This window comes from Octopus sinensis, linkage group LG3 (assembly GCF_006345805.1).
Source record: "Octopus sinensis linkage group LG3, ASM634580v1, whole genome shotgun sequence".
NCBI lineage: Eukaryota > Metazoa > Mollusca > Cephalopoda > Octopoda > Octopodidae > Octopus > Octopus sinensis.
In genome coordinates this window covers 132,426,198-132,444,734 of record NC_042999.1, presented here as the reverse complement: position 1 = coordinate 132,444,734, position 18,537 = coordinate 132,426,198, and the positions used below count along the sequence as shown (strand labels likewise).

The following is an 18,537-nucleotide window of genomic DNA, read 5'->3' as shown; positions in this document are numbered from 1 at the left end:
TATAACCATTATATAATTAAGGTCTCATCAGCCAGATGCGTAGATAGTTGCGTACCCCTCGTTATTATTATATCAGAGGATCTGCTAGATAAGAAACATATGTAGCCAGGATACTACCTGCTCTACTCCTTCAATTTGGATATAGAAACATATATATATATATTATATATATATATATATATGTATGTATGTATGTATGTATGTATGTACACACTCGTGCACACACACACACGATTACATGTGCGCACGCATGTATTTGTGAGCAGCTATGTTTTAAAATACACCAAATCCGATGAAGCTGCTGAATTTGTAAAAATTCTATTTTCGCATAACCGTAATATTTTACGTCTAAATCTGTTTGAAGGAGTGAGTCTGGGAAACGTTTCCAAAACAATAGTCAGAAAGAAAAAAAAACTATCAAAATTAGAGAAGGAAACAATAAAATCAAAATATTAAAATTTGGATTTTTATTTCTCAATCACAATCTTGCTTGTTTAGTACATGAAGCAGAAAATCTTTTGAAGGAAAGTTAAATAAAAACAAAAGAAATTTTAAAAATAAAGAAATCAAATACTGGAAAAGGAATTTTTTTTTTTTCAAAATCATAATCTCCATTTTATTAAACAAACTATTCTCGAACCAAAATAAGGGATTTGCAGCATATTAGGAGGACAGTGTACTTGATTCCAAGCAAAAAAATCCGAGTTTTTTTTTTTTTCTTTGCGAAAATTGTGCAGGTGTTACTCTGAAAAATTACCCAGTTAGCCGTCATTTTTGTCGGCACGGGGCCAAATAATATTATAATAATCTATTTGTGTAAACACATGAAAGCACTCAGCAATGAGAGAGGGGAAGTGGCAAAGAGAGCGCCAATAACAAATATAAAACTCATATGAATTATACTACACTGATCTTGGAATTGACGGTCAAGTTCAAATACTTTCTCTTGAAAACATACCATCCTGGGATATGATAAATAGAAATTAGTACCAAAGATCCCCGTGATATTTGAGTGCCACAACGAATGCAATTTTAAGTTGTTAAAAATGTCTTCTCAGTTTACTGATGTGTACATTTTGACTGAAAGGCCGGTTTATAAGGCGAATTTAAATTTTACGTCTGTTTCCAATTATATATATTACGATAAATGTCAGGAACAAGCACATATGCGTAAGTACAACGACTTCCATTACGTTGTCATAACTGAATGTTATGCGATGTCATAACTGAATGTAAAGATTGCAAGCAAGAACAAACATAAATTTTATGTACATTAATCATAACATTGCATAGCACAACAATTAGTAGTATTTGCACTAATATACATTTCTGATGTTGCATTGTTAAAGCCTAGTTGGACACATCGAGCGTTTGCATAATATTGACACTTATTATAGTTGCATGATTTCCGTCTGTAACCAAAAAATTCGCAAGTGTATTTTGTTTTACAAACATAATAGTTTGACGATAAATGAGTAAAACTGACTTCAGAATTTATCAACTGAATATCTCTAAATGAACAGCGTGGTTTGGGGGTCAAAATGCCATTACGACACATCACATTCTTACTTGAGCTCTTCACATAAGGAAGTTCACATGAATACATAATATTCGTATTTTCTAAGACTGTGCTGCCAAATGGAAGATATTGCAAAGTGTCTGAATTTCGGTAGCTGTATATGCCAAACACGGGTAACAATTGACAGTACTTTACACACTGTGGAAGTTTTCCACTCCACGTTCCATTTTCTAAACAGGTCCTTTTAGAATCTCCCAACAATGTTTCTCCTGCTGAACAGCTATATTCAATAACTGAAAAATTATGTGACAAAATATAATTTAATCCATGTAGTTTCTCAATTTTGCACGTTTTTCTGCAAAGTATGTCTGGATACCATTTACCTAACAAGCATTGAACGACACCAAATGCGACAGGAATGAAGGATCGTTTGCACGAATATAACACTTTCTCTCCTTGGTTGATTAAGGTTCTTGGTTTTAAAATTGTACCTTCAGAAATAGTCACAACTCTGCCAGCAATTTCAGGTACAACACATTTCAAAATGCAGACAGGTGCCGGAAAGCTCCAGCTACCGCCTTGAAGACAAGTTAATACAGATTCACCTTTCAGATTATAAGGTTTTAAGCAACTGTAGTGAATTGTTTCGTTAATTTCAACTTCATTTGTATTGTTTACCTTGCCATGTTTGGGTGGATGCGGTGGGAGACATTTAACAATTTCACAGATTGGTGGTAGAGACGACCACTGTTTATTTTCTTGACAACGTATTGTATTGTTTCCTCGCAAAATATAATCAGAAACACAGGAAAAGCGAATAACAGAGTTATATGTGTATGCAACATTTATCATGAAACTGTTTGCAGGTTTAGGAAAAATCGGGCAAGTTATTAACTTACATTTTCTATCTTCATACATCCATTTACCATTCCAACAAATAATATCGGCTGTATTCTCTACGCTTGCTTCATAATAGCGGTTGCACCTTTGTTGCAGGTGTATTTTTTCCTCTTCCCATTTCAAAGTATATTGTATTTGACTGTTGTTTAATTTCGGTAAAGGACCGCAGTTTAGAAGCTTTATCATTTGTTCAAAAAACCACGCAGCATAGTTGTTGTCAGTTGACGTCGAATTACTGTATTCCGACACAATCGTTTTCATAACATTTCCAAACGTATTATTTTCACTTTTCACTGTTAATATAATTAAGAAAAGGAAAAAAAATGTTCTGGATATCATCTCTCTGTTTCAATGAACTTTTTCTTTCATGAAAAGGATTATGATTTTTAAAGTGTAGCTGCTTGCTCGTTTTAATTTCAATGTATACTTTAGTGCGCCTTTTATACGCTCGCTAACCTTCCTCTCCTCCAATCCACAATTATTTCCTAGAAAACAATTTCGTTCAGTTTTAATTTGGAATTGAGACATTTTTTAGTTAGAGGGAGAATAGGGTGTATGAATAAAAGTAGTGGACGAGATTTCGACCGAGACTGTTTAACGTTATAGTCTGGCTTATGTTATAGAAAACCTATTTGTACAAATGTTAGTGCGCACCCTATTTGTACAAACTAATTTACATATGTTTTACGAGTTATATTACCATTAGAACATCGGAATAAATTCCTTATAGTAATTGTTCTGTCTTTATACGTTCTGAATTCAAATCACGCCAAGATCATTTTTGCCTGTCATCCTTTCGGGGTCGACAGAATAAAATACCATATAAATACTGTGGTCAATGCAACCGACTCATCGCTATCCCCTCAAAATTATTGATCTTGTGCCTAAATGAGAAACCATTATATTAAACAATATTTAGTGGTTCTGGTTTAGTTAATGCGGATTAATGAGAGACTAGAGATCGTCTGAGTGGAAGTGGTACATGACCAGGTAGTTCTAACGGGTTAAGTTCATAGGAATAACGGTAGAAGCGTAGGTAGAGAGGAAATATATCTGTGGGTCAGGCAGTAACCATAAAACTACCATAAACTAATGAAGCTTAAGCTTCAGGGCCCCTTGTTCGGAGCAGCCCCTCTGAAGCAACTTAATTTGTTCATTCTACTCTTTACTCTATTTACTCTCGTTTACTTGTTTCAGTCATTTGACTGTGGCCATGCTAGAGCACCGCCTTTAGTCGGGCAAATCGATCCCAGGACTTATTCTTTGGAAGCCTAGTACTTACTCTGTCGGTCTCTTTTGCCGAACTGCTAAGTTACGGGGACGTAAACACTACACCATCGGTTGTCAAGCGATGTTGCGGGGACAAACACAGACACACAAACATATACACACACACATATATATATATACATATATACATATATACGACGAGTTTCTAGCATATAGTAATAGTCGGCGATTTAGCTTGCAGCAAGTCTCGTTCGGTACGCGGCATTGAAAAGTTACAACAATGACGCAACATCGATGTCTATCACTCCGAGAAGGGACATGATGTGTGTTATCTTGCTTGCTTGGGAATTACTTGCAGGAGCGGCTGTGTGGTAAGTAGCTTGCTTACCAGCCGTCAGTCCCACTGCGTGACACCTTGAGCAAGTCTCTTCTACTATAGCCTCGAGCTGATCAAAGCCTTGTGAGTGGGTTTGGTAGACGGAAATTGAAAGAAGACCGTCGTATCTATGTCTGTGTGTGTGTGTGCGTATGTGTGTGTGTGTGTCTGACCTCCAACATCGCTTGACAACAAAATGCTGGTGTGTTTACGTCCCCGGAACTTAGCGGTTCGGCAAAAGAGACCGATAGAATAAGTACCAGGCTTACAAAGAATATGTCCTGGGGTCGATTTGCTCGACTAAAGGCGGTGCTCCAGCATAGCCGCAGTCAAAAAACTGAAACAAGTAAAAGAGTAAAAGGTGTTTTTAACAACAGCCGCATTGAGAATATATTTTCTTACACCTAAACTGCAGCCGACTCACGAACCAACAGCACACGCAAGCCTTGTGTACGTTATTTCGGTTTTGTTTGTGTGTGTGTGTGTGTGTGTGGTGTGTGTGTGTGTGTGTGTGTGTGTGTGTGTGTGTGTGTGTGTATACAGGCGTTGCTGTGTGATAAGAAGCTTGCTTCCCAACTATATGGTTCCAAGTTCAGTCACACTGCGCGGCACGTTGAGCAAGTGTCTTCTTCTACAGCCCCGAACCAACCAAAGCCTTGTGGCTGGATTTAATAGATGAAAACTGAAAGAAGCCCGTCGTGCGTGTGCCCGTGCGTGCAGTCATATATCTGTGTTTGTCCCCCAAATCGCTTGACAACCGATATTGGTGTGTTTACATCCCCGTAACTTAGCAGTTCGCTCACTTGAGCCCTATAGATTAAATACTTGGGCTACAAAGAATAAGTCCTAGGGTCGATTTGTTCGACTAAAGGCGGTGCTCCACCATCGCCACAGTCAAATGACTGAAACAAAATAATATATACATACTAGCTTAAGGTGACCCGATCTACGCGCGGGTAAGAGTGTGGTATATATATAAATGTATACCAATTATATATATATATATATATACACAGATATATACACTTTGTATATATACATTATATATACATATTTATATATAGAACACACACACATATATAAATTAACCCAATAAATATCTGATTCATAATATTTGTTCTCATGATTGTGTGGTGGTGGTGGCGATGAAAATTCTCTCTCTATGAATGCAGACAGACGTAAAGAGAGAGAGTGTGAAAGCGTTGTCGAAGGCGGGGAGGGGGAGATATATGACGCTGTGAAACGACGTTATAAAGACAAAGTGAAGGGAAGGGAAGGGAGGTAGACGCTGTGAAACGTCGTTATACATAGAACGTGAAAGGAAGGGAGGAAAGAGAGTGAGTGATGGAGTAAGACAGATACATAAAAGAATGAGAGTAGACTTGTCAAAGTGCGTTTTTGGCCCTAGCAACGACACCTTTTAAGATGGGGATTCCTGACCTAGCCCACTCGCATCCTCACCTCATTTTACATGTCCCTGTAAATTTTGGAGTCAATCCGACGGGATCTAGTGGCCTTTAACCCGTTCTCAATGCCAAAACCAGACAAACTAACTTTTCGCATTTCAGAATTCTAATATAGAGAGATATATATCCCAGTTATCTATACGAATCTTGATTAATAACTAACTATATACAAAGCGCTTCAACCAAATGTAAATTTTGGATTATTTGATCCTCTGTCTAAAAATTTTGTAACAGGTTATTTCTTTTCATGTTTATACTACATGTACAATTTTTAACGTGTGAAAATAAATTATATCAAGAAATTTTTGCCACACTTCTGTTTTGATATGTGCGCGCGTAGTGCGAGCGTGCGTGCGTGCGTGCGTGCGTGTGTGCGTGTGTGTGTGTGTGTGTGTGTGCGTGCGTGTGTGTGTACACGAGATCCGTGTAGAAAGTTTATAAGCTTCGAGCAGTCCATGGTAGGTATTAAAACAACGTTCTGGATCAACAGGAACGATAATTATTTGTTGCCGTCGAAGGTTGTTGGCTTTTCTCATATCGAGGTTCGATAAGCTGATGTGTATTTCTCCATCACAACATATGAATGAGAAAGGGAGGGGTTTATAGATGAATAAGGAAGGAAAGGGTGATGGCAAACTTGGTAGTGGGTAATGGAAGTTTGTGCCTTTCTCCGTCGCAACATCTGAATGAGAAAGGATGGGGTGATGGCCAACTTGGTAGTGGGATGATGGAAGTCGTACGGTAAAAAAAAATCAAGTGCTTCGACTGAGTGAGTATATGTGTGTGTGTGTGTAAAATCCAAGCTACATATATTTCTTCAGATCCTGTTATGATAGTTACTCAACGACGGGTACTCAGCTACCTATTTATTAGGGTGAAGGTACCTTAATTGGGTAAAGGTCACATTGTCGATATAGAATCCCAAGTTAACTCGCAGGAAGAAACAAATTTGAAAGTTTCAAATTTTATCTTCAGCGACCTAACTCGAAATTCCGTATCGTCAATGTAACCATTATATAATTAAGGTCTCATCAGCCAGATGCGTAGATAGTTGCGTACCCCTCGTTATTGTTATATCAGAGGATCTGCTAGATAAGAAACATATGTAGCCAGGATACTACCTGCTCTACTCCTTCAATTTGGATATAGAAACATATATATATATATATATATATATATATATATGTATGTATGTATGTATGTATGTACACACTCGTGCACACACACACACGATTACATGTGCGCACGCATGTATTTGTGAGCAGCTATGTTTTAAAATACACCAAATCCGATGAAGCTGCTGAATTTGTAAAAATTCTATTTTCGCATAACCGTAATATTTTACGTCTAAATCTGTTTGAAGGAGTGAGTCTGGGAAACGTTTCCGAAACAATAGTCAGAAAGAAAAAAAAACTATCAAAATTAGAGAAGGAAAGAATAAAATCAAAATATTAAAATTTGGATTTTTATTTCTCAATCACAATCTTGCTTGTTTAGTACATGAAGCAGAAAATCTTTTGAAGGAAAGTTAAATAAAAACAAAAGAAATTTTAAAAATAAAGAAATCAAATACTGGAAAAGGAATTTTTTTTTTTTCAAAATCATAATCTCCATTTTATTAAACAAACTATTCTCGAACCAAAATAAGGGATTTGCAGCATATTAGGAGGACAGTGTACTTGATTCCAAGCAAAAAAATCCGAGTTTTCTTTTTTTTTTTCTTTGCGTAAATCGTGCAGGTGTTACTCTGAAAAATTACCCAGTTAGCCGTCATTTTTGTCGGCACGGGGCCAAATAATATTATAATAATCTATTTGTGTAAACACATGAAAGCACTCAGCAATGAGAGAGGGGAAGTGGCAAAGAGAGCGCCAATAACAAATATAAAACTCATATGAATTATACTACACTGATCTTGGAATTGACGGTCAAGTTCAAATACTTTCTCTTGAAAACATACCCTCCTGGGACGTGATAAATAGAAATTAGTATCAAAGATCCCCGTGATACTTGAGTGCCACAACGAATGCAATTTTAAGTTGTTAAAAATGTCTTCTCAGTTTACTGATGTGTACATTTTGACTGAAAGGCCGGTTTATAAGGCGAATTTAAATTTTACGTCTGTTTCCAATTATATATATTACGATAAATGTCAGGAACAAGCACATATGCGTAAGTACAACGACTTCCATTACGTTGTCATAACTGAATGTTATGCGATGTCATAACTGAATGTAAAGATTGCAAGCAAGAACAAACATAAATTTTATGTACATTAATCATCATAACATTGCATAGCACAACAATTAGTAGTCTTTGCACTAATATACATTTCTGATGTTGCATTGTTAAAGCCTAGTTGGACACATCGAGCGTTTGCATAATATTGACACTTATTATAGTTGCATGATTTCCGTCTGTAACCAAAAAATTCGCAAGTGTATTTTGTTTTACAAACATAATAGTTTGACGATAAATGAGTAAAACTGACTTCAGAATTTATCAACTGAATATCTCTAAATGAACAGCGTGGTTTGGGGGTCAAAATGCCATTACGACACATCACATTCTTACTTGAGCTCTTCACATAAGGAAGTTCACATGAATACATAATATTCGTATTTTCTAAGACTGTGCTGCCAAATGGAAGATATTGCAAAGTGTCTGAATTTCGGTAGCTGTATATGCCAAACACGGGTAACAATTGACAGTACTTTACACACTGTGGAAGTTTTCCACTCCACGTTCCATTTTCTAAACAGGTCCTTTTAGAATCTCCCAACAATGTTTCTCCTGCTGAACAGCTATATTCAATAACTGAAAAATTATGTGACAAAATATAATTTAATCCATGTAGTTTCTCAATTTTGCACGTTTTTCTGCAAAGTATGTCTGGATACCATTTACCTGACAAGCATTGAACGACTCCAAATGCGACAGGAATGAAGGATCGTTTGCACGAATATAACACTTTCTCTCCTTGATTGATTAAGGTTCTTGGTTTTAAAATTGTACCTTCAGAAATAGTCACAACTCTGCCAGCAATTTCAGGTACAACACATTTCAAAATGCAGACAGGTGCCGGAAAGCTCCAGCTACCGCCTTGAAGACAAGTTAATACAGATTCACCTTTCAGATTATAAGGTTTTAAGCAACTGTAGTGAATTGTTTCGTTAATTTCAACTTCATTTGTATTGTTTACCTTGCCATGTTTGGGTGGGTTCGGTGGGAGACATTTAACAATTTCACAGATTGGTGGTAGAGACGACCACTGTTTATTTTCTTGACAACGTATTGTATTGTTTCCTCGCAAAATATAATCAGAAACACAGGAAAAGCGAATAACAGAGTTATATGTGTATGCAACATTTATCATGAAACTGTTTGCAGGTTTAGGAAAAATCGGGCAAGTTATTAACTTACATTTTCTATCTTCATACATCCATTTACCATTCCAACAAATAATATCGGCTGTATTCTCTACGCTTGCTTCATAATAGCGGTTGCACTTTTGTTGCAGGTGTATTTTTTCCTCTTCCCATTTCAAAGTATATTGTATTTGACTGTTGTTTAATTTCGGTAAAGGACCGCAGTTTAGAAGCTTTATCATTTGTTCAAAAAACCACGCAGCATAGTTGTTGTCAGTTGACGTCGAATTACTGTATTCCGACACAATCGTTTTCATAACATTTCCAAACGTATTATTTTCACTTTTCACTGTTAATATAATTAAGAAAAGGAAAAAAAATGTTCTGGATATCATCTCTCTGTTTCAATGAACTTTTTCTTTCATGAAAAGGATTATGATTTTTAAAGTGTAGCTGCTTGCTCGTTTTAATTTCAATGTATACTTTAGTGCGCCTTTTATACGCTCGCTAACCTTCCTCTCCTCCAATCCACAATTATTTCCTAGAAAACAATTTCGTTCAGTTTTAATTTGAATTGAGACATTTTTTAGTTAGAGGGAGAATAGGGTGTATGAATAAAAGTAGTGGACGAGATTTCGACCGAGACTGTTTAACGTTATAGTCTGGCTTATGTTATAGAAAACCTATTTGTACAAATGTTAGTGCGCACCCTATTTGTACAAACTAATTTACATATGTTTTACGAGTTATATTACCATTAGAACATCGGAATCCCCTCAAAATTATTGATCTTGTGCCTAAATGAGAAACCATTATATTAAACAATATTTAGTGGTTCTGGTTTAGTTAATGCGGATTAATGAGAGACTAGAGATCGTCTGAGTGGAAGTGGTACATGACCAGGTAGTTCTAACGGGTTAAGTTCATAGGAATAACGGTAGAAGCGTAGGTAGAGAGGAAATATATCTGTGGGTCAGGCAGTAACCATAAAACTACCATAAACTAATGAAGCTTAAGCTTCAGGGCCCCTTGTTCGGAGCAGCCCCTCTGAAGCAACTTAATTTGTTCATTCTACTCTTTACTCTATTTACTCTCGTTTACTTGTTTCAGTCATTTGACTGTGGCCATGCTAGAGCACCGCCTTTAGTCGGGCAAATCGATCCCAGGACTTATTCTTTGGAAGCCTAGTACTTACTCTATCGGTCTCTTTTGCCGAACCGCTAAGTTACGGGGACGTAAACACAACACCATCGGTTGTCAAGCGATGTTGCGGGGACAAACACAGACACACAAACATATACACACACATATATATATATATACATATATACATATATACGACGAGTTTCTTTCGGTTTCCGTCTACCAAATCCACTCCCAAGGCTTTGATCGGCCCGAGGCTATAGTAGAAGACACTTGCCCAAGGTGCCACGCAGTGGGACTGAATCCGGAACCATGTTGTTAGTAAGCAAGCTACTTTACTTCAAAAATTTTGCCATAAAGGCATGACACAGAGTAGCTTGCGGGCTGGACAAAAGCACTGATAAGGTGAATGATGAAAAGGATGATATTAAAGGGAGAAGACAAAAAACGCCTGCCGATTTTTTGCTTCTCCAAATTTTTTTTTTTTTCACAGGAAAAAGACAAAACAAGGTATTGAACCTCTTACTTCAGTTTTACAATTATTGGACTAATGGTCCATTTAAAAATTGGGGCGTTAAGACTCTTAAACACAATAACACAATAAACATCAAACATTATACAATAAACATTATAACACTGACGCATTTCAACCTCTTGTCACTATTCCTCCCCAACATCGCTTGTGCTCGTATACTCCTCCATCACCCACGCCTCATTCAAGACTAAGGCGGCATCCGAGTCGGCGTCGCCCGGCCACAAGCGATATTCCTCATTGAGTCCCTGCAGCCTATGCGTAACGGGCAACGTTATGACCTCCACAGCTATCTGCGGAGGCCATTCGGGATCCTGTCTGAAGGTTAAAGGTACTCCCTTACCGTGCTTTTCCACCACCTTTTCCACCTCTCCGCCTCTGTAGAAGACCAAGTTCGTCTTCCTCCAGGTTCGAGGTAGTCAATTCTACCGTTGGCGGCTCAATTCCCCCCAACGGTGTCTCTTCCCCTGCCGGTGGCGCAACCCCTACCGGCAGGGTTCCGGGACATTCCGGTGCTATGTCACTGACTGCCGGCAATGTCCTGTTTCTCTTCCTCTTCCTCTTTTTTTCTTCTCAACTGAGGGAAGGTGCGTCTCCTCCGCAACCGGGAGATTCGCCTCCCCTCCCTCATCCCTAGGATCCTTCGGTGAGCACCCTTGGTTCCGCATCTTCTTCCTCTTGCGGCCCTTCTTTGAGGAGTCCTCCGCCTTCTCGGCTGCCTTCGTTCCTTCTTCTACAAAGGTTTTGAATGACCATAGAAAGTGCAAGCCCTCTAACTGAAAAATTGTGGATTTGTATAAAGGACACACACAGACATTTTGCCGTTTATATATAGAGATATAGTGGCATACGTACACTTTTGCTCACCTTGTAAGTAAGTATGTATCTAAATTCTGTACGACTCTTTTACTCTTTCTTTTAGTCCTCCTCATACTTTTTTCTTTCTTACTTCTTTTCTTGCTCACATTTCTTGACCTTCTTTTTCTTTAATCTCCCCACTTTCCCTCCTCGTTTATTTCTCTTGTACCTATCTCTATGTCTTTTTTTTATTTCCTCTCTTTCTTGATCTTCCCCTAATTCTTCAATCCCTTTGCCCCTACTTCTCTCCTTTCCTTCCACATAACTGATGCTCGGCCAAGCATGATCTTTATATCTTGGTTCGATTGCCGGTCTCGAAGCATCTGTTATATTCCTGTCTCATTACTTTTATCTCTTATGTTCTCCTATGTGCCTGCCTCAAGGCTTTTATAATACACATGCCAGCTCAACTTGATTCGTCCTTATTAGTTGAAAGATACCTGTTGTTATTTTCTTGGTGTTTGTATTTGTAATTGTGTAACATGTTCTTCATTCTTTGTCTTTGTTGTTGTACAAATTTGCTTGCTTTCTCCCCAAAAATGTAATGCTCTTAGCTTAGATTTTTAGGGTCAGCCAGATTTGAACAGTCTCAAGTATAACCAGCCGAAACTGTAAGGATAATCTGGAAACTTGACTGATGAGAGAAGGCTGCGAATGACCCGTCCTTATCTTTTCCTGTCCATCAGTTTGTTGTTTTTCCTTTCCATCTTTGTATTGTCTATCTGTCCGGATGTTTTATTGTCACCTGTTGCGTTCTTGTTCCATTCTTTGGATTTGTGTGTGTGTGTGTTTATATTATGTCCCTGTAACTTAGCTGTTCGGCAACAGAGATTGATAGAATAAGTACAAAGTTTACAAAGAATAAGCCCTGAGATCGATTTCTTCGACTAAAACCCTTTCAGGTGGTGCTCCAGAAAGGCCGCAGTCAAATGACTGAAGCGAGTAAAAGAGTAAAAGAATATATACGTGTGTGTGTATGTGTGTGTGAGCGTGCGTGCGCGCGTGTGTGTGTGTCTGTGTGTGTGTGTGCGCGCGCGTGTGTGCTAGGAGTAGTATGCCCCAGTAACTTGGCGCGATTCGGCATAAGAGACATGAAAGCATATGAACTACGCTTTAAAAAATAAGTATGGGGGCCGATTCGTGGGACTATAAACCTTCAAGGCAATGCCCCAGTATGGTCGCAGTCCAATGACTAAAACAAATAGAAAGATGAAAGATGTAAAGACACCATAAGGTAGAGATGTATATCATAACCGCTACGGATAAAGGTAGATAACTAAATGAGAACAGAAAGTTATTTCCCTTGAATAGTTCGTCTTTGCAAAGAGCATTCATCCCTGTTCAAGACAAAAACAGTTACGGCTGATGTTAAACACGTGATAGAATTTATTATGAGAATATTACAGGGAAGAGGCAAATTGATAAAATAAGAACAAGGAAAGTAAAATCAGAGTAGCACGAGATAATAGTTAAACGGTAATAAACATCGCTTTCATGCGGCTTTTCAAACATGGTTAGATCTCCCCACCACATATATACGTACGTACGTACGTACATACATACATACATACATACATACATACATACATACATACATACAAAATCCCCGTTGATATTGTTGAAATTCCAATAAAGGAGCCTGATTTAGGTTAGAAACTGGCTCTTTCTCTTTGGCAAGAAATCTTGAAATAAAGCTGAATAATGACATACATACATACATACACACACACATAATTTCCACATAGACAGAGACGTAGACCGCCTCTACCTAAAACGAAAACAAGGTAGTAGAGGCTTTACATGGATCCAAAATGCCTTTGAATGTCGTATCATATCCCTTCGGCAACATCTTTTAACCGCCAAGTCTTGAAGTGCATCTCTTGACTGAGTTTGCATACATGAGACTGATTACATCATAAGACTTGGAAGGCGACTCCTTGAGCAACATTCCTGGTCTGATAACCTAAAAATACATGCCCAAAGAAGTCGCACAACTCTACCGCAACATATCATCAGATGAAAGGATGTGACTATATGGGTAGAAGACTACATATGGATATGTTAGTAGAAAGCTCTGAGATAGTAGTAACATTGATCATCAAAGCAGTGTATTATGTACCAATAGCCAGATTACTACCTCCCACTCTGAAGGGTATGTTTTTGCAATCCAAGAACAGGAAATATCAACCAAATACCTGATACACAAAAGGGCTAGAGATGCAGGAAAAGCAGTAAAATGTGACAACTGATGCAGGCTTTGTGGAGTTATCACTGAAGATATCACCCACATCAGTTGCCTGAAAATGTCATCACAGTATTATCTACATATGAGGCATGATGCTGTAGCTGGGACTCTTTATAATAAATTCCGTCAGAAAGATAACCTTCAGGTCAAACAAATAAGAATCCACAATATGGTAGAAGCCATAGCCACTCATAATAAAAAGGAGTACTGGTGGAGACCTCAATAAAATGTAAGCACAACAGACCTGATATAATGATTTGGGATAGAGAAGAGAAACTGTGCACAGTTATGGAAATTAGCTGTCCAGCTGACATTAACATAAAACTGAAGATCTGTGAAAAAGAGAATACCTACACTGAACTATTTAGAAATCTGCAGTTACTAAATCCAGATTACAAGTTCAGGTTTGTACCTATAATTATTAGGACCCTGGGATATGTAACACACTGCCTAAATACCAATCTTGAGAAATTAAGCTTCTCAAAACCCGAAGGGAGAAAGCTAATTTGAAGACTTACAGTTCCAATCCATTACTAGAACTGTAAAAATATTTAGAACTTTTCAGAAGTTTTTCATTTAAATATATATGAACATGTCTAAATATGCAACTATATGCATGAGAATACATACATAAAACAAAGCATACCAATTTGCACACATACATATATGCATGCATGCATACATACATACATACGTACATACATACATACATACATACATACATACATACATACAAAAACACTCTATTGTTGATGTTGAAATCCCAACGAAGGAGCCTTGGATCTAGGTTAGAAACCAGCTCTTTATTGACAAGAAATGTTGAAATAAAACCGAATAATGACATGCATGCATACACACACATACATGCATACATACATACATACATACATACATACATACATACATACATACATACATACATGCGATTCTCAAAATGATATAGGGTTGGAGTTTGATCAGGATAAATGTTGCTATGTGGTTGTGAAAAGAGAGAAAACAGAAAACCAGACTACCAGCATCTCCATAAATAGTTTAACTGTTTTTCGTATACAGTTTTATATTTAAGAGGTGAGGAATTACGTACATTATTTACAATTGACAGATATTTGTCCTCATCTTGTTTGTTTTGAACACAATGTTTCAGCGGATATACCCTCCAGCCTTCATCAGGTGTCTTGGGGAAATTTCAAACCTGAGTTCTCGTTCCTAAGGTATTTTTTGATGTTGTTATTATTATCATTATTATTATTATTATTATTTTTATTATTATCATTATTATTATTATTAAGGACACTGCCTGGAATCGAACTCGGAATCTTGGGGTTAGTAGCCCGCACTCTTAACCACTAAGCCAATAATAATAACAATAATAACAACATCGAAAAATACTTTAGGAATGAGAACCCAGGTTCGAAATTTCCCCAAGACACCTGATGAAGGTTGGAGAGTATATCAGCCAAAAACGTTGTGTTAACAACAAACAAGATGAGGACAAATATCCATCAATTGTAAATAAAGTTTTTCCTATATCTGATGAGGAATCTTGCAAGTACCTAGTAGAAGAGGAAAACATATTTTACGAGGGTTACTTATAACAAGACACATATCTCTTAAGAATATTACAGCCAAATAAGGAAAATATGGCCCTGAGAACTCTTTGCATTAATAAAACGATGGCCCACAATGTATTTGCAGAACCAGTATTCATACCAACATTTGGACTACTTGATTGGATGCTTGGTAAGATCCAAGCCATTGATGAGAAAACCTCTACCTAAAATGAAAACAAGAGGTAGGCGCAGGAGTGGCTATATAGGCGCAGGAGTGGCTGTGTGGTAAGTAGCTTGCTTACCAACCACATGGTTCCGGGTTCATTCCCACTGCATGGCACCTTGGGCAAGTGTCTTCTACTATAGCCTCGGGCCGACCAAAGCCTTGTGAGTGGATTTGGTAGACGGAAACTGGAAGAAGCCCGTCGTATATATGTATGTATATATATATATATATGCATGTGTGTGTGTTTGCGTGTCTGTGTTTGTCCCCCTAGCATTGCTTGACAACCGATGGTGGTGTGTTTACGTCCCTGTAACTTAGCAGTTCAGCAAAAGAGACTGATAGAATAAGTACTGGGCTTACAAAGAATAAGTCCTGAGGTCGATTTACTCGACTAAAAGGCAGTGCTCCAGCATGGCCGCAGTCAAATGACTGAAACAAGTAAAAGAGTAAAAGAGAATAAAGAGTAGAGGCTTAAACATTGATCCAGACTGACTTTGAATTTGATATCCTATCCCTTCAGCAACATTTCTTAACTACCAAGAATCAAACTCCATCATGAGACTTGGAAAGCAGTTCCTCCAGTAACATTCTTTGTCTGATAACCTTGAATACATGCCCAAAGAAGTTGCCTAACTCTACTGCAATGTATCCTCAAATGAAAGGATGAGTGTATATAAAGAGAAGACAATACATGAATATGTTAGGAGAAAGCTCCAGGATAACAATAACATTGATAATCAAAGCATTCCATCATCAACTCTCGTTTGAATGGTGTGTGTTGCCATCTAGGAACAGGAAATAGCAAGCAAAGATCTGATGCACAAAAGGGACAGAGACACAGAAAAATAACAAAATGTGATAACAAATGCAGACTTTGTGGAGTTAACACTGATGATATCACCCACATCATTTAATTTGTTTTAGGCAAATGCCTCAGAATATGCTCACAAAAAATCCTGTGCTTCTTGTTGTTAGCCTCCACTTGCTTTTCTCATCGCCAGCATAATCCTGTGGGATGGTTATATATGCAGAACTCCTTACAGCTTAGTATAAATATAATGATGATGATGATGATGATGATGATAACTTGTGGATGGAAATTTCTATACTCTATTAATGTAAACAATACATGTATAAACTTATATGATATATACATACATACATCAGTGAAAAAGAGAATACCTATGCTGAACTATTGAGAAATCTGCAGTTACTCTATCCAGATTACAAGTTCAGGTTTATACCTGTAAGCATTGTGGCCCTGGGATATGTAGCACACTGCCTAAATACCAAACTTGAGAAATTAGGCTTCTCAAAACCAGAAAGGAGAAAGCTAATCTGAAGACTACAGACCTAGTCCATCACTCGAACTATAAAAATCTGTAAAAACTTTCCAGAAGTTTATCATCTAAATATATATATGAGCATGTCTAGTTATGCAACTATATGCAGGAGAATACATAAAGCAAAACATACAAATCTGCACATATACATATATACATACATACAAACAAACAAAAATGCCCTGTTGTTCAAGTCAAAATTATGATGAAGGAGCCTTGAATCTAGATTAGAAATCGGCTCTTTCTCTATTGGCAAGAAGTCTTGAAATAAAACTAAACAATGACATGCATACATACTTACATACATAAATACATGTGTGTGTGTGTATGTATGTATGTATGTCTTCTCTTTCTCTTTTTAATTTAGAGTAAGTTTTGACTGGCCACCAACTTGACAGCAAGGTTGTGAAGGAAAGTATCTTGATTTTACTGTCATCCTTTAAATCTTATAAAGGGTTTGCAGATTTTTATAGTCTCAAACAGATATCATAATCATTTGTAGTGTATGAATTAAGAATTTGCATTCTCTCCCCAAGAGAGCCATACTTTGCTCTAGGTGGGTTGACATTTATCCTATTGCTCCAATAATAATAGGCATCAAGTTGAAAGTGTATTTCGGCACTGGATTTACAAACTCCTTCTCAATGGTCCATAGATGGTCTCTTTCTCTTGTATTTTTCTAACCACATTCATATCCAGGAGGCAACTGATTTCCACAACAGAACATCTCTTTTCTTTGCGGTCCCTCACGGCGAGAACTGCCCAGTTGTGTTTTAACCTAGTGGCTCTTTTAATTTTCAAGTTCTACCTGTATTCTTCTAACTCATTGGTTTCAATATGGTCAACTTCATATGTTATGTTATCCCTGAGGGTCCATATAAGATTTTGAGACACCACACAACAAAATAGTAAATTGGGGATCCACAATAATAATCTAAGGGTCCCTGGAAAAATTTTGCTTTAGATGTATGTATTGGCATGTACTGCAAGAAACAGCTGGCTTCTTTCTTTAATGTTTTACATAGTTCAGTCTACATAAGCTAATGTGAGAAAAACAAAACAGGGAGTTTGAAAGAAGTTTCTATAAAACTGGTTTTTAAAAAGCAAATGGCTATGGGGGTCCACCAGAATAAAATAGTAATCAAAGGAGTCAATAGACAAAAAAAAATATGGCTGAGAACCCTACTCTATACTAACAAATTTCTGTTATTTCTGAAACCACACATTCTAGAGCAACTGATACCTATTTCAATATCCTTTCTTACAGTACAAGTCTGGATTAAGCAATAGTTGAATGATACAATTTTTAAAAGAAATGCATGCAAGCAGGTAATTTAGTTTGGTAATTACATGTTAAGTAATTTTGGAGTTTAGGTAGGTTTTCTTTGCCTTTAACATCGGACATCTATTTAAAGTGGCAATACAGTTAAAAAAATACAGGGTTACATTGATGGATTATGATAAAAAAAGCTTCATCAAAACACATGAAAAGCCATCATATACACACACACACACACATATATATATATATATATATATATATATATATGGCCGTTGCCAGCCTCGCCTGGCCCCCGTGCCGGTGGCACGTAAAAAGCACCATGCGTCCGTGGCCGTTTGCCAGCTCCGTCTGGCACCTGTGCAGGTGGCACGTAAAAAGCACCCACTACACTCACGGAGTGGTTGGCGTTAGGAAGGGCATCCAGCCGTAGAAACACTACCAGATCAGACTGGACCTGATGCAGCCTTCTGGCTTCACAGACCCCAGTTGAACCGTCCAA

At 37.5% G+C, this 18,537-nt stretch overlaps 2 protein-coding genes across 2 annotated transcripts; both read right to left on the bottom strand.

Annotated features, from left to right (window-relative positions):
* Nucleotides 1–473: 473 nt before the first annotated feature.
* On the bottom strand, nt 474–3,513 carry LOC115209379 (CUB and sushi domain-containing protein 3-like). Its single transcript, XM_029777760.2, has one exon. It carries the CDS (start codon nt 2,756–2,758, stop codon nt 1,274–1,276), a length of 1,485 nt encoding a protein of 494 aa, XP_029633620.1. The 5' UTR covers nt 2,759–3,513; the 3' UTR covers nt 474–1,273.
* Nucleotides 3,514–6,963: 3,450 nt separating this feature from the next.
* LOC115209928 (complement factor H) lies at nt 6,964–9,425 on the bottom strand. Its single transcript, XM_029778535.2, has one exon. It carries the CDS (start codon nt 9,252–9,254, stop codon nt 7,767–7,769), a length of 1,488 nt encoding a protein of 495 aa, XP_029634395.1. The 5' UTR covers nt 9,255–9,425; the 3' UTR covers nt 6,964–7,766.
* Nucleotides 9,426–18,537: the final 9,112 nt, after the last annotated feature.